This window comes from Leishmania infantum, chromosome 30 (genome assembly GCF_000002875.2).
Source record: "Leishmania infantum JPCM5 genome chromosome 30".
Lineage (NCBI taxonomy): Eukaryota > Euglenozoa > Kinetoplastea > Trypanosomatida > Trypanosomatidae > Leishmania > Leishmania infantum.
This window is the reverse complement of record NC_009414.2, coordinates 147,461-170,782: the sequence shown is the minus strand read 5'-3', so window position 1 is coordinate 170,782 and position 23,322 is coordinate 147,461. Positions and strand designations below refer to the sequence as shown.

At 61.4% G+C, this 23,322-nt stretch overlaps 8 protein-coding genes across 8 annotated transcripts; all 8 read left to right on the top strand.

Annotated features, from left to right (window-relative positions):
* Positions 1 to 201: 201 nt before the first annotated feature.
* LINJ_30_0530 (conserved hypothetical protein) lies at positions 202 to 3,648 on the top strand (the record flags this gene model as incomplete). Its single annotated transcript, XM_001466861.1, has 1 exon — positions 202 to 3,648. One exon carries the CDS (start codon positions 202 to 204, stop codon positions 3,646 to 3,648), a length of 3,447 nt encoding a protein of 1,148 aa, XP_001466898.1.
* A 1,543-nt stretch (positions 3,649 to 5,191) lies between these two features.
* LINJ_30_0520 (conserved hypothetical protein) lies at positions 5,192 to 6,655 on the top strand (the record flags this gene model as incomplete). Its single annotated transcript, XM_001466860.1, has 1 exon — positions 5,192 to 6,655. One exon carries the CDS (start codon positions 5,192 to 5,194, stop codon positions 6,653 to 6,655), a length of 1,464 nt encoding a protein of 487 aa, XP_001466897.1.
* Positions 6,656 to 8,210: 1,555 nt separating this feature from the next.
* On the top strand, positions 8,211 to 8,486 carry LINJ_30_0510 (hypothetical protein; the record flags this gene model as incomplete). Its single annotated transcript, XM_003392650.1, has 1 exon — positions 8,211 to 8,486. The coding sequence occupies one exon, from the start codon at positions 8,211 to 8,213 to the stop codon at positions 8,484 to 8,486; it is 276 nt and encodes a 91-aa protein (XP_003392698.1).
* Positions 8,487 to 9,114: 628 nt separating this feature from the next.
* Positions 9,115 to 11,265, top strand: LINJ_30_0500 (conserved hypothetical protein; the record flags this gene model as incomplete). Its single annotated transcript, XM_001466859.1, has 1 exon — positions 9,115 to 11,265. The coding sequence occupies one exon, from the start codon at positions 9,115 to 9,117 to the stop codon at positions 11,263 to 11,265; it is 2,151 nt and encodes a 716-aa protein (XP_001466896.1).
* A 936-nt stretch (positions 11,266 to 12,201) lies between these two features.
* On the top strand, positions 12,202 to 13,611 carry LINJ_30_0490 (putative bystin; the record flags this gene model as incomplete). The annotated part of the gene is made up of 1 exon (XM_001466858.1): positions 12,202 to 13,611. One exon carries the CDS (start codon positions 12,202 to 12,204, stop codon positions 13,609 to 13,611), a length of 1,410 nt encoding a protein of 469 aa, XP_001466895.1.
* A 1,067-nt stretch (positions 13,612 to 14,678) lies between these two features.
* Positions 14,679 to 16,325, top strand: LINJ_30_0480 (conserved hypothetical protein; the record flags this gene model as incomplete). The annotated part of the gene is made up of 1 exon (XM_001466857.1): positions 14,679 to 16,325. One exon carries the CDS (start codon positions 14,679 to 14,681, stop codon positions 16,323 to 16,325), a length of 1,647 nt encoding a protein of 548 aa, XP_001466894.1.
* Positions 16,326 to 17,310: 985 nt separating this feature from the next.
* On the top strand, positions 17,311 to 18,963 carry LINJ_30_0470 (putative aspartyl-tRNA synthetase; the record flags this gene model as incomplete). Its single annotated transcript, XM_001466856.1, has 1 exon — positions 17,311 to 18,963. The coding sequence occupies one exon, from the start codon at positions 17,311 to 17,313 to the stop codon at positions 18,961 to 18,963; it is 1,653 nt and encodes a 550-aa protein (XP_001466893.1).
* Positions 18,964 to 20,695: 1,732 nt separating this feature from the next.
* Positions 20,696 to 21,622, top strand: LINJ_30_0460 (putative eukaryotic translation initiation factor 4e; the record flags this gene model as incomplete). The annotated part of the gene is made up of 1 exon (XM_001466855.1): positions 20,696 to 21,622. One exon carries the CDS (start codon positions 20,696 to 20,698, stop codon positions 21,620 to 21,622), a length of 927 nt encoding a protein of 308 aa, XP_001466892.1.
* Between the last annotated feature and the right edge of the window lie 1,700 nt (positions 21,623 to 23,322).

The window sequence follows — 23,322 nt, the reverse complement described above, 5'->3', positions numbered from 1 at the left end:
TCTCCCTCTCTTGCATCACTCCCGCGCACACGTGCACACACCCCATTGTCGATACCGTTGCTCCTCGGCAGAACGCACAAGACGCAATCGTGTGAGCGGTGCAGTTTCGACACACATCGAGAGGCGCACAAGCATTCACCTCACTCACTCGCATGATCGCTGACACACACGCACACGCAAACACTCAAGAAAGGCAGCGACATGTGCGCGAGCCCCTCAGCGACGGTGCACGTGCCCACCGTGTACGACTTGATGCATGAGCAGTCCCGAAGCATCGGTGCGTTCGCCTCTACAGAGCTGGAGAATGTCTACAGCTTGTCGGCACACATGTCAGCGGCGCGCCATGCCACGTCGCCTTCCTCCGCCACGCGAAGCCTCGCGGACTTCCTCGACGACATCTTCTTCTCCTACACCGGGGTGCCATCGTGGTCAACCTTTCTCCACATCCAGCAGGAGGGGGCAGCGCTGCGGCGCCAGCTCGGCGCCGGCGCCACCTTTGCGCACGAAGCCGTGCATCCGTCGCTATCGCCCGCTCTGAAGCAGTGGGCCCAGGCACTTCGAAGCCAGCGGGCGGCGCGTGCACGCGCCATTGGCGCCGGCGACTCTCCTCGCAGCACCATAGTCGTGAGCGCTGCCGCTCCGCGCGGCGCGACGTCGGCAGGAAAGCTGCCCTTCAGATCTGAGTCGAGCGCCTCGGCTACTGCTGCTGATCCTGCTGCCACACTGAACCACAATGCAACGAAGTCCGTGGCTCTCATGACCGCCGGCGCCTCCGAGGATCTAGATAGCTCCTCCTCGCTGATGGAGCGGGAGTTGGCGGCGGAGAACGCACGCGCGCACCTCCCAGCCGAGGAGGACGGCGTGCTGCCTTTATGGAGGGACTTGAAGCTGACAAAGCGCTGCGGCCCGCTTGCGCTGCAGGGCTTGCGGGCGGCTGTCGGCGCCTACTACCTGGCGCTACTGCGCCTCGTGGACATTGCCGAGTCGCTGGCCGATCATTGGGGGCTTCTCTCGCCCAAGGAGCTGAAGGGGCTGCACCGTGCCATGGCCGCTGAGAAGGCTGCGCACGTACCGCCTAGCTTCCTCTTCTCTGTCTTCACGGAGCTGAACGCGTCGGGGGAGCGCCTGAGCAACGCCGTGGCGGATCTCCGCAAGTGCACTCGCCTGGAGACGGTTCGGCTCAACGGCAACGCAGCACTGACAGAGCTGAACGTGCTGCCGCCTCACTGCCGCGTCGTAACCGCGTGCGGATGCAGCCTTGGTTGCTTTCTCGAGGAGGCGCGTTCGACGCCGCCGTCGCCGCCCTCGGCAGCGCCGCGTGGCGTATACGCATTGGTGACGACACTGGGGCTCGCCTATAACCGCCTGCGGCACCTACACTTCGTACAGCAGCTACCCTCTCTGCGCGTTCTGAACATGTCCTTCAATTACGTGAGTGATTTGGAGGCTGCGGTGCGGGATGTGGCCGCGCACGGGTCACTGACGGAAGTGACGCTGCAGGGCAACCCTATTTCGCTTTTGGATGCTTACCGCACTGTCTTGGTGCGTGGCTGCGTGCACCTCGACCGACTCGACGGGGTCGCCGTCACCGGGGAGGAGCGAGCCTTGAGCTGCCCGGCCGTCGACGACGGGGACGCCGCTCAGGAGGACTCGCCGGGGCGGCCTTTGCTCGACAGCGCACTTGCCGGTGCTGCGAGGAAGCCATCTTGTACGGCGCTGCCTAACATCTGCGGGCGGCTTCGATTGAACGTGGCCGCCTCTCCGGCCCCGCCTTCGCCGCAGCACAACCCGTCGACACGAGGCTGCGTGACCTTCGGAGCTCCTCCCATCTCCAAATCGAAGTTGGTAGTGTCCATGGTGGGCTCGCAGCCACCTGTGTCAGATGAGGTGCTGCGGACAACCGTGGCGGCAGGGCTGGATTTGGTCATGGTGAGAGGTCTGGCCAGTCTCCAGCCCGTGCCACAGACTTGCCTGGCAGATAGCTTGCTGCCCTCCTCCGGCTTCTTGCTTGAGCTAGCAGGAGTAGATACATCGGCGAAGGCATCGGTGCCGAGCGGCGGCTGCGCCTCGCCTATACAGGCGAGCTCACTCGTCACGTCACCACTGGCATCTCCTCGCACCTCCTCTGTGCAGGCAGGCAGCCGCAAGGGCCGCCACCATGGCGGGGCGGTCGGGGACAGCGGTGGCAGAGGCGCCTCTGCCAACGGCAGTTCCACAAACGGAAAGCGAGTCGTGCCGCCGCTGTACGAGGTGTCGTCACGGGTCACGGTGGAGGGCTGCTGGGGCGGCTTCAGCGTCTCAAGCGGCGATGCGCCACTCGGCAGCGGAGACGGTGTGTGTGTTTCTGTGGAGGTATGTCTGGAGCCACCCGCTCCCTTATCCACCTATTCGGCGGGTCGGCATGCTGGAGCACCTGGTGCGCCACCACCGCGCGTGCCGTCTGCCGCACAAAGTAGGCAGCGCAGGGCTGGCGGGACCGCGGCTGCCACCAACGGGGAAACGCCGCCACTCCCCATCCCCGACCCGTACATCCCGGCCCGCTTCACGGCGGGGGCCGGAGGCGGCGGCGGAGCTTCATGCGTAGTGAGCCTCCCCGTCACCGATACCCTCGTCTGCGCTCTTCAGCAGCCGCTAGTGCTGCGGGTCGTGGTGCAAGACACATTCCGGTTCTCAGAGGGTGAGGCTGCCCTGCGCTCGCAGCTGGACACCTCTACGTCGAGCGCGGCCCGCGGCAGTCCGGTAGGTCGAAGCGGCGCTGGTGCGCGGAGTGCCCCTGGGGAGCTTCCATCGAACTTAGTGTTACCCTCTGCCTTCTCACTGGGGGAGGCACCGCCGTGGGCAACATCTTGCCAACGCGGAAGCGAGGATGCCGAGGAGGAGGAGGCAGTGTTGCACCTGCGACGCGAGCTCGGGGTGATAACGCTGGACCCCCGCGATCTTTTCTTGGTGGCTGGCGACAATCCAGCGACGTGCACAGGGGCGCCTTGCGCTCCCACGCCGCTTCCTCGCTGCCGCGTGCTGTATGTGCACGATGCGGCTCTCGAAAGAGACTCGCACACGCTGAAAAGCGCAGAGCGCGAGGTGCGGCAGTGTCAGCGTCGCCTCCGTGAGGCTCTTGCGACATACTCGGACATGCACCACCACTACAAGGAGGCAAGTCGCAAGGGCTTGGAAAACCTCGACTCTATCTCTCCGGCTCCGTCAGCAGCACTCGGTAAGGACAGCGTCGCCACTGGCACGACGTCACCGCAGCCGAACAGACGGCGCACCTCCGTAGCGGTAAACTCCTCTACGGCGGTGCTGCCGCTGCCATCCGCGTCGTCGAGCAAGCAATCCGCCCGCTCCCGCCCCGCGAGTGTGTTGACCCCGCCTGCTCACACCTCACAGCTGCAGGGTTTGTATGCCAGCCTCAAAGCTGAGCAACTCCGCGTGGCTCAGCGAGCCTTACGTGTGCTGGCGCTACGGACGCGACTGGACGAGCTCCGCGGCGCGTCTCTCTCCGTCGGCGTTCGGTTTTGCGTCGGACGTGGCGCGGTGCCGCCGCCGTCGACCGCCGCCGATGCCGAACTGGAGGCGTTGCGCCACCCCACCGGGTCACCCAAGGGTCGCAAAGGACGCCAGCAGGCCGCCAAAGGAACTCGTCGCTAGACAGCACGATGGCACTCTGACTAGCGGTGGCACTGAATCGATTTCGCCGCTGCGTGACAACATCTTCGCCGACCCCTCCCTCTTTTTCGCTCGATGTACAGTAGCACGTGGGCGTGCCAAGGCGGACGCACGCCACACTCCGCTCTTTACGTTTCTTTTTTTTTTCCGAGTTTCTCTTTGACGCCCTGTGAGCCGGCTGGCACATGCGGGCTGGTATTTTGACGTGTGATGGCGACCACCACCGCCCCCTCCTCCCCACTCCTGTTCGACCCTCGAGTCTGACCGATCCCGTGCTCCTCCCCGCGCTCTCTTCGTGATGACTGGTCTTTCTCCTTTGGCACGCCCTCTTTTCTAATGTAAGCCCACTTCTCGGGGTGAAGGCCGCGGGGCGGGCGGGGCGGTGATGACCAGTTCTCGGGAGAGGGTGCTGGGGATAGTGGTGGTGGACCCGTGCACACGCACACTCCCACACATCTGCATGTGTGTATAATATCTTTGAGGGGCATAGGGCGATACATGGGGTGTGAGGGAGGGGGCGGGCGCGACTGCGCGTGATGCGTGTTGAGGAGGCTGATGGCGTATGCACAGCAGCGCGCCCTGGGAGAGGAGGCGAAGCGGAGGGCACAGCTGCATCCTCTCCTCTCTTTCCGTCGACTTAGCTTCGTTCTTCATCCGCTCCACACCCGCGCCTGCGCCTCTCTCTCTGTCATGGAAAGGAACCGGGTGCGAGCACGCGGCACTTGCCTTCCTTTCCCCAGAGAGACAAGAACGCGTTACACAACACAAACATTGGAAGACAAGGATTAGTGACGCAGGTGCGGTGACAAGAGGAGGAGACGTACCCACAGACCACGACACACACACACACACACACACACACACACACGCATGATAGGGAGGATCGCGCATGCGAATGCGTGAAAGAAGGTGTTGATGTCGACGACGCCGCATGCTTGGTGTTCTTGCGGCCACCGTTCCCTCTATCTCCCTTTGGGGGGGGTGGAGGTGGAGGGTGGACTGACCGAACAACTGCCGACCGTGTTTTGGCATGCGTCACCTTCGTCTGTGGCCACGTGGCTGCTGCCACCTTCTGTCGCCCTCCCACGCTGAAGGGAATGCGTACCCACTGATGCGGCGTCTTTTTTGCAGCCGCTGATGACAGACAACTGCTTGTAGACCCTTCCATGACCTCCCCGCTCCTTCGCCTACTCCTAGGAAACAACAATCAACTTCCCACACAGGCGCACGGGGCTCTTGCGTTTTCAACCCAGCTCCTCCACGCCTTTTTCTCCTCTTTCGCCCGAGTATGCAGGGGAGGGGAGGAGGGAGGCTGGTAGCAGTTCCATTGCACTTATTCAAGTGACCGGCCGGCGCATGAGGATGCCGTTGCCGTGCGACAGAATCTTTTTGACAACCACTTGTATACAGATACACAGGCAGATACACTTAGGAGGTCAAACCCCCTTGACACAGAGACCCACAAAGACACATACACGTTGAGCAACCACCACCAGAACGTGTACGGTGCCCCCCCCCATCATCCATGTCCTTTCTTCGTCCAACCATGTCAAGCCTGCGACGCGCAGTCAACGGTGGGAAAGACGAGCAACACCTCCATGGAGGTCCCTCTGCCACTGCGGGTGTCGCACAACCCCTCCCAGCACAGCCGATCTTCCACAACGCTGCCACAGGCGACTACTCACACGTGTCTAGTCGTGTTGACACCGGCCTCCGCAGCCGCGTTCGAACGTCTTCGCTGACTCGGCGCCCCGCTGTAATCGCCATGTCCCGCTCGCCGTCCCTGCGCGAGTTTTCGGACAAATGCGACAGTGTCATCCAGCGCGCGCAGGAGATGCTCGAGCGCACACGTGAGCAGGAGTTGAAAGTGACGAAGGCACTCGAGGAGCGTAAGTCGCAATCCCCCGCGCGCCAAGCAACGCCACCCCCGCAAAGAGAGATGACCCCGCAACGGACGCCGGCAAACATGCCGGCCGGCCTCGCTTCTCCCTCGTCGTCCCCAGCAACGCTGAACGCACCCTACACTACGCCGGTGATACCACCAAGAGCGTCGTCGACCCTCACCACCACATCGCCCTCTCTCCCGCTGCTTCCGGCACCTCCGCCAACTCCGGCAGGCCTCCCGCACAGCCCGCCGCCCACGCAGCCAGCCACTGACAAGAGCCCCAGCGATCCCGTCGGCCGCTTCTCGCCTCCCTCGCTATTTCAGCGCCTTCGGCAATCCTGGCAGCGTGGATCCGGCCTGGCATGGGAGGCCCACGCAACGTCGCCTACGCCGTCGTCGCCCGATGGGGCGCTGTCCGTCGGCATCGCACGCATGAGCCCGCGCAAGTCAGTGCGCTTCGCCAGTCCCGACAAGCTGGAGACGGTCACACCGACAAAGGTGGTCGCGTTATCGAGCGATGACGATGACGACGACGAAGACGAAGAAGACGAGGAAACAAGCGAGGATGAGGAAGAAGAAGAGCAGGAGCAGCTGCCGCCCACCAAGAAGACGCGCGCTGAGTCGAGCGGCTGCCGCCACACGCCTCACCGCGATTCCGTAGTAGTGCCGCCAGCTCCACCTCCGTCCGCCGTAAAGTCCGGCAGCCGTAGCCGCAGCGGGAGCAGCACATCTTTGCCCTCCTCCAGGTCCCCCCCGCCGTCGCGCGGCACTGCGTCTCCGCCGTCCTCGCATAGGGAGGGCACCCGATCGCCATCCTCCACGCACACAACCTCGCCTCGCCAGTGTAGCGGCATCAGTGGCGATGGTAGCAGAAGTGGTCGCAGCTCCACCTCCTCGAGTCGCCCGCCGATGGATCATGACGAGGTCAAGGAGTACGTCATACATCACACCATCCGCCGCTCGCTCTCGCGTATCTCGAGGGCCAACATGGAGGACTATCTCAGAGAGGAGGGCGTGGCGCTGCCCGCCGAGGGACATTGGCTGAAGCGACAACTCCTTGCACACATCCGTGCCCTCATCAAGCAGGAGCTGGCGCCGCACTGACAACAGAGCTAGAGTGGCTGGGAAGAGGGGAGAGGAGGCACCAGGCAATGTCGGATGCGGTGAACTTGTACGCACGCACGCGCATTATGTGCTGTCGAGCCATCCGCTACAGAGCGGTCCTATCGGGCTTCGCCTCCCTCTCTCTCTCTTGACTCCGACGGTGACGATAGAGCGAGTGTGCACACCGCGGAGCGGCCTACCGTAGACTACAGTGTGATGTTTTTTCCGTTTTTTTTTTCTGCATAATAGCACCTTTAGATGCATCTGAAGCGTTGGCGTGGCTGCTCGTTGTCTCTCTCTCTCTCCCTGTCTTTCCCGCCCCCTTCGCTTTTCTCTGTTTTGCTTGCGCGCCCTTTTTCTTCCTCCTCTAGGGCTTCTGCGTGTGGCTCTCTTGCCGCGCGGAGAGGGCATGTGTGCCCTGCGAATGCGAAGGCGAACGCGCGCCTTCTTCTCCGCGGCTCGGCAGCCCAAGTAGATAGTATACGCACAGGCAAACGTCGACGCCGGCGGAGAGCGATGGCAGAGTGCTGTGTGCACGCTCCTCTACAGACACCTGCGTCTTCCCTGACTGACAGCTTACGTGCCTGCTCAGAGGGGTGGTATGAGGCTGCACGCTTGTAGGTGTGTACTCCGAGTTTTCGCTTCTGGTGCTCTCACACGCCCGATCTCTGTCTTGGTCCTCTCTCTCCCTTCCCGCTGCGTATTCCACCCACTGAACGTCTCTTTCTTTCTCTTCGGTTTTGCTTGCGCGCTGCGCGCATCGGAGCACCCGGGGCGGGGACGGCGAGAGTGAAAAGAAGGCCGACGGGTGAAGTGGTTGAGGGAATTGGGATGAGGATGGGGATGTGAGGAGAGGAATGAGCTACCCTGGGACGAGCAACGCAACAGCTGCGACGCGCTTCTCCCACGCACCACTGGATGATCCGTGCATGCCATACAGAACAATCATCGACAGTGCAAATGCGCTTCGGCGTGGGACTTGCAGCCGCCGTTTCACCTGTGAAGCGGGTATCCCTTTTATCGGATACGCACATGGCAAGGCTGTACAGGACCGGCCTGCGCTTGTATGTTTGCTCTCTCTGTATTTTCTCCTCGAGGTCGCGGGTCCGATGGTCGTGTGCATTTGTGGTGGCGAGCCCATTCTCCACCACCGCCACGCTACGGGCAACTGTGATTGGCCTCACTTGTGCCAGCGAGAAAGAGAGAGGAGCACCTTTGATGTCCATGCCACTCTCTTGCAATTCAGCAGCATGTCCACCAGCTTCGTGCGCCGCCTCCCCTTGTCCCCTCTCTGTGCGCTCACGTACGTCTCGCCTCTTCTCTTTTGTTTGTTCTTGGATTCTCATCGAATCGCTGTGGCACACATGAGCGAACGTGACCACGTTCTCTTCCATGGACGTCGTTTCTTCCTGACTTTCACGGACGGACTTGCACGACAAGCGCTGCGCCTATCGTTGCTCCTGTTGCTGTGCTGCTCGTCCAGCCCTCGTTCTCTCTCTTCACGTTTCTCAGCCAAGCCATTCGGCTAAGAACCATCACATCAACATAATTGCGAATGCTTACCGAAAACTGGGCTGAGAAACGGCTGCACTCGAGGGTTTACCCAACGTCAGCGTTACCCCTGCCTCCGCAGAACGCCGGAGTCACAGACCAAGGAGCTCGTGCGGTCTGTGCAGTTCTCCGGCCTCGTCATCGCTGTTGCCACACACGAAAGAGAGCACCGGACTCCCTCGCTCATTCTTGCGCAGCTGCGAGGGCCGCGCAGAGGCAGCAGCGGAGGAGGGAGAGGGTAGACGACGGACAGCTGCTTGGTGGTCGGTGCTATATATGAAATACATCAGCGCATTCTGCGGCTGCCTCTTTTTCTCTTGGCTGGTGTGTTGAACAGCGTGTGAAGGCAAATCGGACTGAAGGCGAAAGCGGCGCTTGCGTTGCACGGAGCTCGAGTGACTGAAGAAGAGAAGGCGATTCACCAGCGCCTCATTTCATCACGCCTCTTTTTCCAGCCCCTCCTCCCCATGCACATGCATAGCTGCGCAGATCTGTGGTCAGGTTCGTGATGCACAAGGAACGGAGGACAAGCTTCCTCACCCCCTCCACTCGTCCACCGTTTCTTGCGCTCTTCTTCTTTGCTACTTCATCGCTCTCTTTTTCCTTTTCGCACGTAGCGACTCCGGCCAGGACTCGGTGCGCCTTTTTAGTTTGCGACTTGTTGCTGTTGAGTGTGCCAGCATCTGTGCATATCTGCTGCACAGAGACAGACGGACACACACACACGCACACATAAACACTCATAGAACAGATTATACGTCATCGGCCTACTGCCCTGCCCCCTCCGCTGCTTCTCCCGCCTTCTCTACCTTCCTGCTTGCCTCGGCTGGCCAACACTGCTTGCAAGAACTCCACCCTTCACACACACACACACACACACACACACAGACAAACATACAGTGACCACGATGTCCGGTTCCACCCAGCGTGCCGAGCAGCAGCGGCGCATTCAGCAACTCCACGAGCGGCTTGAGCTGTACAACATCGCTGACAGCCACACGGACCCGACGGGCAACTCTGCTGGCGGCGTAGGTTTCGCCGGTGCTGGCGGGCCTCAGACCGGTAGTGGCGACAAAGCGCCGGCGACGAAGCCGTCCCGGGCTGCACCGATGCTCAGCTCGCCCAATCCCAACCCGACGCCGGCTCCCGCCTCCAACGCATTCTTCTTTGCCTCTCCCCTTCCGCGGCGAGCGGCAGATGCAGGCGCACCGTCATCCACGTTTGGGCTGCAGCGAGACAACAGCAGCGGTAGCGGCGCTACAGCCGCGCCGTCAGCCACTGAAATAGCTGAGGTGTCGCGGGCCTCGCCGGCACCACAGCAGCAGCCGCAGGCGCAGATGCCAGCTCCGGTGCCTGCACCCCAGCTCGCCCGCAACCTCGCTCAGGAGTTCTTCGTGTCTGCTGCGAGCCCGACTCATGCGTCGCCGACGAGAGCTGCTTTTCGCTCTTCGGTGATGACGAGCGGGGCAGCCGCTTCCCCGGTTGCACCGGAGCGTCCTTCTGTCACCGCTGCCTACCCTGAGTCGGCAACCGAGGCAACAGCGGCCGCGACAGCCGCCAACGCCGGCTCCCCTCGTCTCGCCCCCAATGCTTTCGACTATTACGAGGACTCCAAGTCTGACGGGAGCGAGGGCGACGAGTACGAGGTGGAGGAGGTGGAGGAGTACATGGAAGATGAGGAGGACTGCGATGATGACGGGGAGGATGCCGACGAGCACGCGCGTGGAAAGGCGTCCCTGACGCTGGAGGACGTGCTGCGACGCCTCCACCGCGCCTGCAGCGGTTCCGTTGATCATGCGGCGGTATCATCCCCCCTAGAGCAGGCTATGGCAGCCGCGCCCGCTTCATCCCCGCTTGCGCGTGATCCGTCACTGGCATCTGCAACACCCGCCGCCGCTGCGGCGACGCGTGCTACGTTGACCGCTGCCGCCACCTGTCCCGTAGGTGCTACCTATCCCTTTCTCCAGCAAGCCGCAGAAGTTTATCGCCAGCGCCATCTTTACCAAGCCACTCAGGAACAGCAGCAGCATCATAGTCCATTCAACACCGGCCACGCGTGGAGCACGGATGAGGAGACGAGCGTGACCGACACGTCGACCTCCGAGCCGACGGAAGGGCTGGGTGACGCGTCTGAGAGCCGCTCCGCCTCCGGCTCTTCCTGTCCCTCGGCGGCTTCGAAAGGGCACCTGACTGCGGCTAACGCGACCGCAGCTGTACAAAACAGCGGCTTATCGGCGGCGGCACTGCAGTCACTCGCAGACACAGCAATCGCGACTCGCACCGCCTCGGAGGGGGCGAGCGCGGAGAAGTTGCTTCCTTCCTCTGCCCTGTGCTTCGATCAGCTCGAGACTGCTTATCGGCGCCTGCTCATCCTTCAAGAAGGGGCCAAGTACGTATCCGAGCTTGCGGGACCGGAGTGCTTCCCACGTCCGCTCCCGCGCCAAGAGGACGCCCGCGCACTAGCTGAGCAGCGCGACATGGTAGTGAAGCGTGACACGGAGATGCGGGCGGCACCGCCGGCGGGGACGTCGCTGGAGGATTTGCGGCAGCGCGAGAGCGCCGCCATCGAGAGGACACTGGGATTGCTCCGCGAGAAGTTCGACGGAGCGATGAAGTCCTTGAAGCCCGTCGCCGATCGTGAGGCAGTCGTCGAGGGGAAGCGGCGCACGTTGAAGCAGCGAGAGCTGGACATTGAAAAGCAGCGGGAGGCCCGGCTCATCGTCGAACGCGAGGTCGCCGCGGCGGAGAAGCGCCTCATGGAGCGCTCGGAGCAGCTGAGGAAGAGAGAGGAGGACTACAGTGCCCGCCTGCAGCAGCATGACCATCAGCAGAAGGCGGCGCAGGAACAGATAGGCGAGGTGGAACAGCTGAGCAAGCAGGTCTCCTCGTGGCTAGCGATTCTTGAAGAGCGCGATCGTCGTCTGGCCAGGAAGGAGAAGCGTCTGCAGCGTGTGCAGGCAGACCTGCTGAAGCGCACCGAAGACATCATTGTGTGGAAGAGGGCGACGCAGCGCATTAAGCAGATCCCGCCACCACCGTCTCCGCCGCGTATCAGCTGACCGCAAAAGTTCTCGAGCAGCTCGTTTATTTTCTTTGGCGCCGTGCTAATAACGCGGACACCTCCTTCTCCCCCCCCCCACGCACAGATGCAGCCGTCCTTGCGCCTCTTGGAGTCTTCCCACCACTAGGACGTTGATGCAGCTGCCGCTACGCCGCCTTTCCTCACTTCTCTTTCTTCCTCTCACTTGTCACGCTGCCGATCCCAGCAGGTTGGGAAGTAACGAGCCGATGTGTCGGCGGTGGCAAGAGAGGAGCTGCTAGCCGGGGGTGGGGGAGGGCCTATGTGAGCAAGGGGGTGGGGTCTTAGTGCAGCTACCGCCATGCGCTATCCGGTTCACTATCTGGAAGCAAATGGTTTGTATGCCACTCGCACCGTGTGCCTGTGTGTCCACGTTGGTGGTCCTTCCCGTCATGCCCCTCCCCCCGATCCCCTCACGCCCTCTCTTTCCTTGTATGAGTGCTGTCGCTGCCGTGGCACCGTCAGCCCCCTCCCCTCTCTCCGCGCAGTCGTCTCTCCATACTTTGTCCTCTTTATTCCTTTAAAACGAAAAGTGCACGCTAAGAAAAAGGAAAGATTTCACCGGCACGTAGTCCCTTGCCCCTCCCCCTCTTCCTAGCGGACTCAGTGTGGCCGCCACTGCTGCTGCTGCTGCTGCTGTGGGCCTGCGGATATGTGTTGCACCCGCGTGCTGTCACGCGCGCACACCTTCGAGCTCTCTCTCTCTCTCTCTCTCGCTCGCTCTTTCCCCTCTTTACTGATCGAACAACGGCTGCGCTGCGCGCTTCCCGCACATCCCTCATGCGATTATCTCACATGCTCACTCCCTTCTGTTATGTTCTCTCTTTCCCTCCACAACGTTAGCGGTTGCCCTGCACTTCACCATCTACAGTGCACACTCGAAGCTCTCTCTTTCTCTCACACGTACGCGCTGAGGATGCCCGGCAAGGAAAAGGCAAAGAAGGAGCTCCACCGCTCCAACCCGCTTGGCGACGATATCCACGCAGAGCGCTTCGCCAGCGCCAAGAGCGCGTCGCGCCGTGCCGCAGACGAGAACGACGCGGATCAGGCTGGCTACCTCATCCCCAACCACACGACGAAACGGATCTTGCGCACAGCCAAGAAGCAGCTGGAGGCCATTCAGGGTGAGGTGACGGCTGAGGAGAACGCCACCGCGGTGTGCGGAGAGGACTACCGCGACAACGGCCTGCAGGACCTCATTGACAACGAGGAGATGACGACGGAAGGTCGCGAGCACCGCTACGAGGTGGAGGCGGCGGCGGATGACGAAGACGTGGTTCTGGAGTACGACGACAACGAGTCTATTGCATCGGAGATGCCGGTGGACGTGCCGGACGTGTCCCCAGAGATGTACGGCATCGACGAGGAAGAGGCACGACTGCTGAACGCCTTCCAGCCCGCCTCGCGTGTGCAGACCCGCAACTTGGCGGACATGATCATGGAAAAGATTAGGGAAAAGGAGCAGGGCGCCCACCGTGGCGCAACTCCGAGCCCGAGCGATAACGCCCGCGCGGTGGACGGGGACAGTGAGGACAAGATCGACAATCGTGTGGCACGCGTGTACACGGCCATCGGCACGGTGCTGAAGCGCTACACCTCCGGCAAGATTCCGAAGGCGTTCAAGATTTTGCCAAATGTGAAGAACTGGGAGCAGCTGCTGATGCTGACGCGTCCGGATCAGTGGTCCCCGCACGCCACGTACCAGGCCACTCGCATCTTTGCCGCCAACTTGAACGAGAGTATGCTGCAGCGCTTCTACGCCGCGGTGCTGCTGCCCATTGTGCACGAGCGGCTGCTCGAGGAAAAGAAACTGCACCCGGCTCTGTACATGGCAGTGCGCAAGGCGCTCTTCAAGCCCGTCGCCTTCTTCAAAGGCTTTCTGCTGCCGCTGGCAATGGATGAGGAGTGCACGCTGCGTGAGGCCCTTGTGGTGGCAAGCGTGCTGCAGCGCTGCCACTTGCCACCGGTGCCTACCGCCGTTACCATCTACAAGATCGCGCAGCAGCCCTTTAGCGGCCGGTGCTCCGTCTTTCTTCGTGTGCTCATCGACAAGAAGATGGCGCTGCCGTATCAGGCCATCGACGAGCTGGTGAAGTACTTCCATCGCTTCTTGGAAACGCACACGAAGGAGGAGGCGCTGCCGGTGCTGTGGCATCAGACCCTGCTCTCCTTCATCCAGCACTACAAGGCAGACCTGGCCGAGGCGCAGCTGGGGCTGCTATCAAACGTGTGCAACGTGCATTTTCACTACATGATCACCCCCGAGATCCGCCGCGAGATTGGGGCGGCGCTGCGCATGAAGCAGGGCGCGGCACCCGTTTCCTAGCGTGTGCGGGGCCACAGCTGCCCAAGCAAACACACGCGCGCCTCCCGTGTCGGCTCGTTTGTGGACAACGAGAAAAGCAGTGGCGTGCTTTGTTGGCTTTCCTTCATCGCACTGAATCCGGTTAACTAACGCCAGATAGTAAGCGCACCAACAGCTGAGCAGAGAGTAAGCCCCCTCCTCCCCTCACCAGTGCACGCACAGGGCAGGAGAGGACCGAATACGAGTAAGCCGGCATCAGCCGCAACCGCGTTGCGTGCATGATCGTGCTTTCTTCCACACTTACGCACGCGAGAGGTATCGAGGCGATTAAGGCCCACGATTTCTGTGTTCACGCGCTGTTGCGCATACTACTGCCACAGCGAACAAGGAAAAGTGAAGCGCCGCACCTACGAGATGTGGAGGCGTGGGGGTTGGGTGGGGCTGATCGGAAACAAGTTCTGCGCCGAGCGCGCATGAGCAGGGTAGGTGAACGTGACCCGTGAATCGGCGCCACTGCATCGTCCGCCGGTATCGCCGCCATCACTCCTTATGTAGTGCGCTGCCGCCCCATGCGCGGATCAGTGATCCCACACCTTTCTCTTCCGCCTTCCTCTTCTCCCTCTGAATCGCCACAGAAGTGCTTGCATTTAGCGGGCGCAGCGACAGCACGCGTACAACATTCACGCCCCTTCTGCTCTTGTATTTTTGTCGCTCGTGTACCGCACACCGTCATGTACAGGGTGGGCTGCGGGCCGTCGCCTCTCCTGCACAGCCGGTTCCTCGGCAGTGACACCGCGCTGCGGATGTTACTGCAACACGCGGAGCACGTCACCGGCGCACTGAGACCTTGTCGGAGTGTCTCCACACCAGCTTCCCACCACTTTGCCGCGACATGCTTCCACAGCGCCGCCGCCATGGCAAGGCGCCACGCCGGAAGCGCAAGCAGGAGACCCCTTCCTCCACTGCCCTCGCTTGGTGGTCCTGCAGCAGGCCGCACCGGCAGCTTTCTCCCACCACCACCACCGCTATCTTCCGCACGTCTCACGCCGGCCCACGGTGGAGGCACGAGCCACAGTGCAAGCATATACATGCTCTCGCCACAGGAGGTCGCCAACACCTTTGTGCTCTACGTACCGACCTATTACGTCTCTTTCCAGTGTGTCGCGTCGTTGCTGCCGGATGCAATACGCGAGGAGATCACGGGCCGCGGTCGCCTCGTCAACTTCTTCAAAAAGTTTCCTTTTATCTTTGACGTCCTCGTCGTCGATTCCGGCCGCATCAACGTGCGGCTGCACCCCGACCTGATACATCCGCAGCGCGGCGTGGCAGATGACAAGTACATGATGTCAGACGTTGGCCAGACAACCAGCTACGTGGTGAAGCCGGAGTTCATCGTCTGCGCCGAGAACATCGAGTCCAATGGTATGCAGCGAGTGCTCCTCACGCCACCTGCCCCGCCGCCGGCCATGCGCGTGCGGCTGGAGGAGCGAGTTCCAGTCCTGGACCGCCTGCGCAGTCTCGTGCCGGCGGAGTTCACCGCCATAGATGCACTGGAGGAGAGCATTTCGGAGGATATATTGTTTCACCCGTACTTCAACTGCCAAGGCGGCCTCTTCTCCATTGCCGGCAAAATGCCAGAGGAGTTCCAGGTCGTCGACGGACGCATCCGGCGCCGGCCACCCCACCTTGCCCCTCTGGCGCTCGACGAGTTCACGTTGGACACCTCCCCCCTTCCAGAGGTGGCAGCGCTCATCAAGCGTCATGTTTGTGACAGCGACATCCCTCACTGGGTCAGCATTACCCCGCTGTATGAGCAGCTCACCCGCGCACAGAAGCAGGAGATCAAGCGGCGATACCGCAGCTTTGCTGGCTTTTTGCGTGCTCACGGCCGGTCACTTGCGGTGTCGACGGACATGCTTCAGGTGTCCATGTGGATTTTCGTGTCTTCGCCGTCGCCGCCGACCTCCGCCAGCGCGAACGCGGCCTCCGCAGGCGCGGATGATCAGGCTGTTACTGCGAGGGACTCCAGTGCTGCAACGCCCTCAGCAGCGTCGTCGTCGTCACAGCAAGGGGCACCATCGGAGCCGCCTGTGTCGCCAGCGGCTGCGGCGGGGCAGTCGGGTGCGACTTCTGCGCCGCCCACACCCGTCGTGTACACCCGAGAGCAGATTCTCAACGCCTGGTACGATCGCTTTCCGCCATACAAGACGCTCAACCTGCGCGACGCGATGCAGCTGCTGCCTGTTGAGATGCGCGCCTCCGGCCTTCCCACCAAGATCGCGCCGTGGCTCGCCACCCATCCTCACTACTTCTCCGTCGACTTCGCGGAGGAGGAGGATCCCACTAAGGTGCTGATCCGCCGCGCCTCGGAGCGGCAGCCGCTGGACCTCGTTGCCGCCCTCTACGCCAAGATACCTGACAAGGACACGCCGTGCCCATCAGCCGAGGTGCTACACAAGCTGGACCCGTCGGTGCGCCGCGTTATAGAAGGCATCGGCCTTGCTCAACTGGGGCGCGTGCTGCCACAGTGGCTGCTGATCGAAAAGTGCCGAGGTGGTGGGGGCGCCGTGGTGGGTGGACCGCCCCAGCAAGAGGCGTTCACAATTCGGCGGCTGCAGGATATGGAGGCGCTCGAGAAGGCGCAGCGGCGCGACAGCAAAATTGTGAGGAAAAGAGAAGTGGTGAAGGTCGACGCTGACGTGGCGGGGCTGGAGGAGTCGGTGACCAAGACTTGACAAGCACGCAATGTAGCGCGTTGGAGGCGGGAACGGGCGTGGCACAGAGATGGACATGCGATGAGGCGGCGCGAGCCCTCCTGCCAAGTAGTAGCGGGGTGCTGCGCGCACGATAAGATTCCCCCCTCCCCCAACCCTGGCTCTGAGCAAGCGACAATGCTGGTCGCCTTCCTGCCTCTCTTGCGTAGGGCCGCGTTGCGCCGCGCGCCGACGTGTGCGTACACGCTCGTGCCTATGTGTTGGATGCGTTGACTTCACAGAGCAATAGCCAAGAAAGCAGTGGGAGACGAAACGCGGCGCTTGGCTGGGAAGGGGGCGGAACTCGTACCGATCAGGAAGCACCCCCTAGAAATGACGACGCTCCAAGTGTGCATGCGCGGGCATCATCACACCCGTCTCCCCCCTCCCCCCCACGCACGCATGCACGTACGTGTCTGCATTATGAGCGGACTTTCTTCATTGCACACCGCAGGCTTGTGTGAGGGATTGAGGCGGCAATGCAGATCGAGGCAGAACAGCAAGCAAGACCTCATCTTCACTCGCTGCACAGCTCACTTGGCCTCTTCTTTGTGAAGGCGCTGCCAGTGTGAGGAAAAGGGACGCCAGGCTCGTCCATGTCTTGCCACAGTGGTGTACTGCAATGTGGCCCGCAACTTCCCAATATAGAACGACGCACATCTGTGGACAAACCTTCAACTTTCCTCCCACCCTCCCTCTTCATACCTCGATACATATCACGCATCAAACACACCTGTCCATCGACAGTTCACCCTCCCGCTTCAGACACACACACACACACACAGAAGCGCTCCTTCTCTTCCTTCTTTTTTGTTTGGCAGTTCAAGCGCTTCGACTAGCATCCATAATCGACGAGAGAATAAGCAAAAACGCCTCCGCCTCCGCGCATCGCCCCCCCCCCCAAAAAAAAAAAGAGCGTTTTGGTTGTTTCTCTGTCTCCCCCTCTCCTTCGATCGAACGCGGCAACATGAACTCAAACCACGCCGATGCCGGCGCACCAGCCATGGAGAAGAAGATGAGCGACAAAGAGGCCCGTAAGGCGGCGCGCCTGGCGGAGGAGAAGGCCCGCGCGGAGGAAAAGGCGGCTCTTGTGGAGAAGTACAAGGACGTGTTTGGTGCCGCACCAATGGTGCAGTCGACGACGTATAAGTCGCGCACTCACATCCCGGTCGCGAAGCTGTCGCAGCCGGAGTTGGTGAGCAAGACGGTGCTGATCCGTGCCCGCGTGTCGACGACGCGCAAGAAGGGCAAGATGGCGTTCATGGTGCTGCGCGACGGGAGCGACTCGGTGCAGGCGATGGCTGCCGTGGAAGGCAATGTGCCAAAGGAGATGATCGACTTCATGGGGCAGATCGCGACAGAGTCGATTGTTGACGTGGAGGCGACGGTGTGCAAGGTGGAGCAGCCCATTACGTCGACGTCGCACTCGGACATCGAGCTGAAGGTGAAGAAGATCCACACCGTGACGGAGTCGCTGCGTACGCTGCCGTTCACGCTAGAGGACGCGAGCCGCAAGGAGTCGGACGAGGGTGCGAAGGTGAACCTCGACACTCGCCTGAATAGCCGCTGGATGGACCTGCGCACACCAGCGTCCGGCGCCATCTTCCGCCTTCAGTCGCGCGTGTGCCAGTACTTCCGCCAGTTTCTTATCGACAACGACTTCTGTGAGATCCACTCGCCCAAGATCATCAACGCGCCAAGCGAGGGCGGCGCCAACGTGTTCAAGCTGGAGTACTTCAACCGCTTTGCGTACCTTGCCCAGTCGCCACAACTGTACAAGCAGATGGTGCTGCAGGGCGATGTACCGCGCGTGTTCGAGGTGGGACCGGTGTTCCGCTCAGAGAACAGCAACACGCACCGCCACCTGACGGAGTTTGTTGGGTTGGACGTGGAGATGCGCATCGATGAGCACTACTACGAGGTGCTGGATGTGGCGGAGAGCCTATTCAACTACATTTTCGAGCACCTTGCCACTCACACAAAGGAGCTGAAGAACGTGTGCCAGCAGTACCCCTTTGAACCTCTTGTGTGGAAGCTCACACCGGAGAAGATGAAGGAGCTCGGCGTTGGCGTCATCTCGGAGAACGTGGTGCCGACAGACAAGTTCCAGGCACGCGTGCACAACATGGATAGCCGTATGCTGCGCATCAACTACATGCACTGCATTGAGCTGCTGAACACTGTGCTGGACGAGAAGATGGCGCCGACGGATGACATCAACACGACGAACGAGAAGCTGCTCGGCAAGCTTGTGAAGGAGCGCTACGGCACGGACTTCTTCATCTCGGACCGCTTTCCGTCCTCGGTGCGCCCGTTCTACACGATGGAGTGCAAGGACGACGTGCGCTTCACGAACTCGTACGATATGTTCATCCGCGGTGAGGAGATCTCCAGCGGAGCGCAGCGCATCCACGACCCCGATCTGCTGCTGGCGCGCGCCAAGATGCTGAACGTGGATCTCACACCGATCAAGGAGTACGTCGACTCCTTCCGTCTTGGTGCGTGGCCGCACGGCGGCTTTGGCGTTGGGCTGGAGCGCGTGGTGATGCTGTACCTTGGGCTGAGCAACGTGCGCCTTGCTTCGCTCTTTCCGCGTGACCCTCAGCGCACGACGCCGTAGAGGCAGCGCACGACGCCATTCTGCTCGGTCGACTCTCCAACTCCCATTCTCCGAAGCTCGTCTCAGAGGTGACTGATGTGGCGCTCTTCTCGCACTTTCCCCGCCTTCCGCCGCTCTGCATATGTGTTTAGTGGCGGACCGCAGAGAGACTTGGCGTGCGGTATACTGCGGACAGAGGGAGGAAATGGATGAGGTGCGGTGAGGGCGGGAGATTATTTTGGCTTTGTGCTCTTCACCAAGTATCCTGATAGGCACGATGAAGATGCCCGCACGACTCCGTGGCAAAGGCCGCGCTCGTGTCTGTGTGTGCGTCTGCGCGGCGTACGCCTTGCGGCTCGCGTGTGCGTGGGAGGTGTCGCGGTGGATGGTTGCGTGAAGGAGCGAAGGCCTCTCCGTCTCTGTCTCTCATCTGCTCTATCCTCGTTATCTTTCTCCGTCGCACCACCGAAGTAAACCTTCGGTCACACGCACCCGCGCACAGACACGGGCACGGCGAGGGACGCACACATGCATCTCTCTCCCTCTCTATGGAGCTCCGCCTAGTTGCAACGGTTCTTCTGTTCTCGTACTAATTTCGACCACACACATGTATGTGTATGCATGTGTGCGTATGTGGGTGCATGTGCCTCCCTCTGCGCGCGTCTGATCTTTCTCGTGTATTTTTTTGTGCGCTAAGCGTCTCTCCAAACCCAAAAGGACGTTTATCTTTATGTGAGCGAGCCGGGCTCAAGCCGGTGCTGCTCTGCAGCACAGCACGCGCATGCAGCGCTACCCGCCTCTGGCCCGGGATGGCTGCTGATGCTCGTAAGGGTGTCGTTCGCTGCGGTGGTGGTGGTGTGTGTGGGGGGGTATAAAAGGTATGCGAGGTGCGGAGGGATGGTTTGCGCCACTCCCCGTGTGACGAATCCTTTTACAATTCTTCCCTGTAGGCGTGCCTGTGCGGAACTACATGCGCGCGCTCTCTTTCTCTCTAGCCAATTTCACCTCTGCCTTCTTCTGCCTATCACTCCTCTAAACACCGCCGTCCCTCTCTCTCCTCCGGCTCTCTTTGCGTACTACGCAGTTACGCGAGTCACCAGTCGCCACGCGCAATCACAACGGCGCCGTCTTCACTTGCATCTGCATCTTTTCGCTGCGCGTGGCTGCTTGTGTGTGCGTGCGCCTCCGACCTCCATTCTCGGTGCCTCTCACTTTCCCCGCCTCCACCGTCGGCTGTGCTGGTGTGGGTTTCTCTCCTGTTCTACACTCTTCGCGTTTTTGTATCTTATCGACGGCGCTCTGGCCCGCTGCCGCACCCGCTGCGCCAATGTCTACCCCTCTCGATGTGAGGGCCGCCGAGTACAGCCCTTCCTTCGCTGTCACGATGAAAAAGACGGCGGCTGCGGCGCCGCCAAGGTTGCCGGCTCCGGCCAAGTCAAAGATCAGCGTGACTCGCACTGGCGTCAACACCACGTACCCGATGCCGCCGCCGCCGCCGCCGATGCCAGAGAAAAACTACGCGCCCTTTTTCGCGGCGGGATGCCAGACGTTTGCCGCATCCAAGGCGTGGATGCCCCCTCTGCAACCTGCGTCTCCGCTGCCACCCATGCATTCAGCACCCCCGACTGCCTCCGTGGTGTCGAACTCGATCCCGCCTTCGTCCCCTGCAACGGCGCCAGGTGAGCGTAGCCCCGCTGTTGCGGCACGCAGTGTGCCGACCCGCTTTAGTCCTGCCACGGTCCCGCGCCACCACATGAACCCCAACGCCACGGAGTTCATGCCGGGGCGGCGCAACGGCCCGGACGGCGGGCTTGAGGCGCTGCCCACGTCCACGGCGGACATGGAGCTTGCCAAGACTCCCGCTGGAGCCGCTGCCGCTGCTGTCCACGCGCCATCGCTGCCTGGTGCGGCGCGCCGCAGCCTCCAGAACTCTCCCATCATCCAGCCCTCTCGTCTGAGCGCCAAGAGCGCCTCTGAGATCGAGGCCATTAGCAAAAACAGTGCCCTGAATGCAGCTGCCGCCGCCTACGTGCCGCAGCGCACCCTGGCGCGTGTGGTGCTGACACAGCCATCCCCGCTTGCCCTCGCCCCCTCTGAGGACCCGGCCAAGGACAATATCGAGATGATGCTGGACGATCTTTGGTGTCTCTTCTACCTTCCCACCACGCTGGGCGAGAACATTAAGGAAGAGGACTACAACCCCACGTTGGTATTCCGCGTGGACAGCATCCTGACCTTCTGGAGGGTGGTGAACAACATCGCGGCCCCATCCGAGCTGCAGCTCAGCACGCTGTATCTCTTCCGGGACGGCATCGACCCCAAGTGGGAAGACCCCGCGAACCGAGATGGCGGCATCGTGAAAGTGAAGGCGACTGCTGCCCAGGTCGATGAGGCGTGGGAGCTGCTGCTGTGCCGCACCATCGGAGACTCGTGGTCCCCATCGGTGCGCGAGACCGTCAACGGTGTGGTGTTGAAGGTCCGCGAGCGCGCCTACTGGCTGGAGTTGTGGGTCACAAAGAACTCGAGTGCGCTGCAGAAGGACCTTGCCGAGCTCTGGCACCCGATCCTCGGCGCCTCCTTCGCGACCACGTATCTGACACACGCCATGATGCAGGAGCGCTCCCACGCCGCTGCCGCCTTAGCTGCCGAAAAGCAGAAAAAGAACCGTCGGCGCTACTAAGCTGCAGCGCCTGTGGGCTCCCCTGTTTTGCCGCGGTGAGGGGCGGGGAGGAGAGGTCTGTGGCGTCGCATCTGCGCGTCGTGGCCATCTTTGACAATCACGTGCACTCTCTCTCTCTCTGTGCGTGTGTGTCTGTGTGCACCTACAAGTAGCTGTCCGCATCTCTCTCTGTTTTCGCTTCTTCTGTTTCTTTCTCCCGTCGCGCACGTTGAGCTTCCTTGCATTCCCGCTTGCAGTGAGCTTGAGGCCCTGACGGCGGTGTTGCTATTCAGTGGGTGGGCTTGTGATTTACGTGTTTCAGCTTCACCCCTTCCTTTCCGTGGCTTATCGTTGGCTATTCTCCTCCGACCCTCCACCCTCCTCGCGATGCGACGCACACGGTGATAGGGAGAGAGGAGAGGAAGACCAATGCCTCATTCGCCGTTAATCGATGATGTGGCGGAAGCAGTGGCAGGCGGCATGCGCGGCATGGAGCGGTAGACTTCGTCTTTTCTTTACCGCTGCTCCTCTGTCTGTCTGTCTCTGTTGTTGGGGAAAGCGCCACAACTGCTTGAGGGTGAGCGTCAGCACATCAACGCTCTCTCGCTCGCTCTCGCGCTCACTCCCTCTTGTGATTCTTTTTGGTGTCTGCCTGCGGGTGTGTCTGGGCCGAGGGGAGCGCGATGGTGACGGTGACGGTGGCTAGGTCAGCGGCATTGCTGTGCTCTATCCGCCCCCTCCTCTCTTCATCCTCGACATACACGAGAGAGGCGAAGGCAAAGCCGAGAAAGAACACCAGGAAAGAGAGAGGAGCGGGCGGGCGGGCCCACACGGCCGGAGGGCTCGTGCAGCGCGTGTAGCGTGGGAGGGGAGGCCGGCCCACCGGCCTTTGTATCTTTTCGAATTTGATAACAGTCTAATACGCGAAAGGGGGATTATGCGATTAAGAGCGTCACACAAAACAACAAACAACAACAGCAAAAAAAAAGCGACGCCGACAGACTAACCCAACGGCGCAGCACCACATAGCCAGACGGAGGGAGGAGGAAAGGAGACGTGCGACCGTCCCGATTACACAGCCCTGAAAACGTATGAGCTGCCCGCCGACAGTTGACAGGGAGCGAGAGGGGTTTAGCAGTCGCATGTGTAGGGGGCGCTAATGCGCGTGTGCGAACAGGGCAGCGGTGCCCGCACGCACCTCTATCGCTACAGCCTCCCTCACTCTCTGGTATACGTGGCGACTGCCGTTCTGGGCTATCGGAGCCTGTGTAGGTGCGTGTACCCGCGGAGGTCCCCTTTGGCGCATGTACCGCAGGCGCTTGTACGAACGCACTTGCTTCCTCGCTTCCTTTTTTGATGCATTTCGCTCTCGCTCGCTCGCTCGGAATACTGCCCTGCCGCTCTGCGACGGTGGCGACGCGCTGCGGCCACGCTCCTCGTCTCTAATCATGTCTGCGTGCTGGAGCTCCCCACTTGCGGATAGAACTCGCTCTTAACCCTCCACATTTTCGTTTTCTCCGGCGCTGCTATGCGCTCGCGCAGACACACTGGCATGCCTGCGCACTCACGTTTTCCATGCTCCGCTGCATCACCCACTCTCGGCTTCCGGGTTCCATACTACTCAGCGGCGCCGCTGTGCCTCGCCTGTCCCAGGTCACGTGCACTTCGACCTGGGCATCCTCGAGCAGCCTTACTACAGCGAAGGCGTTGTGGTGCTCCGC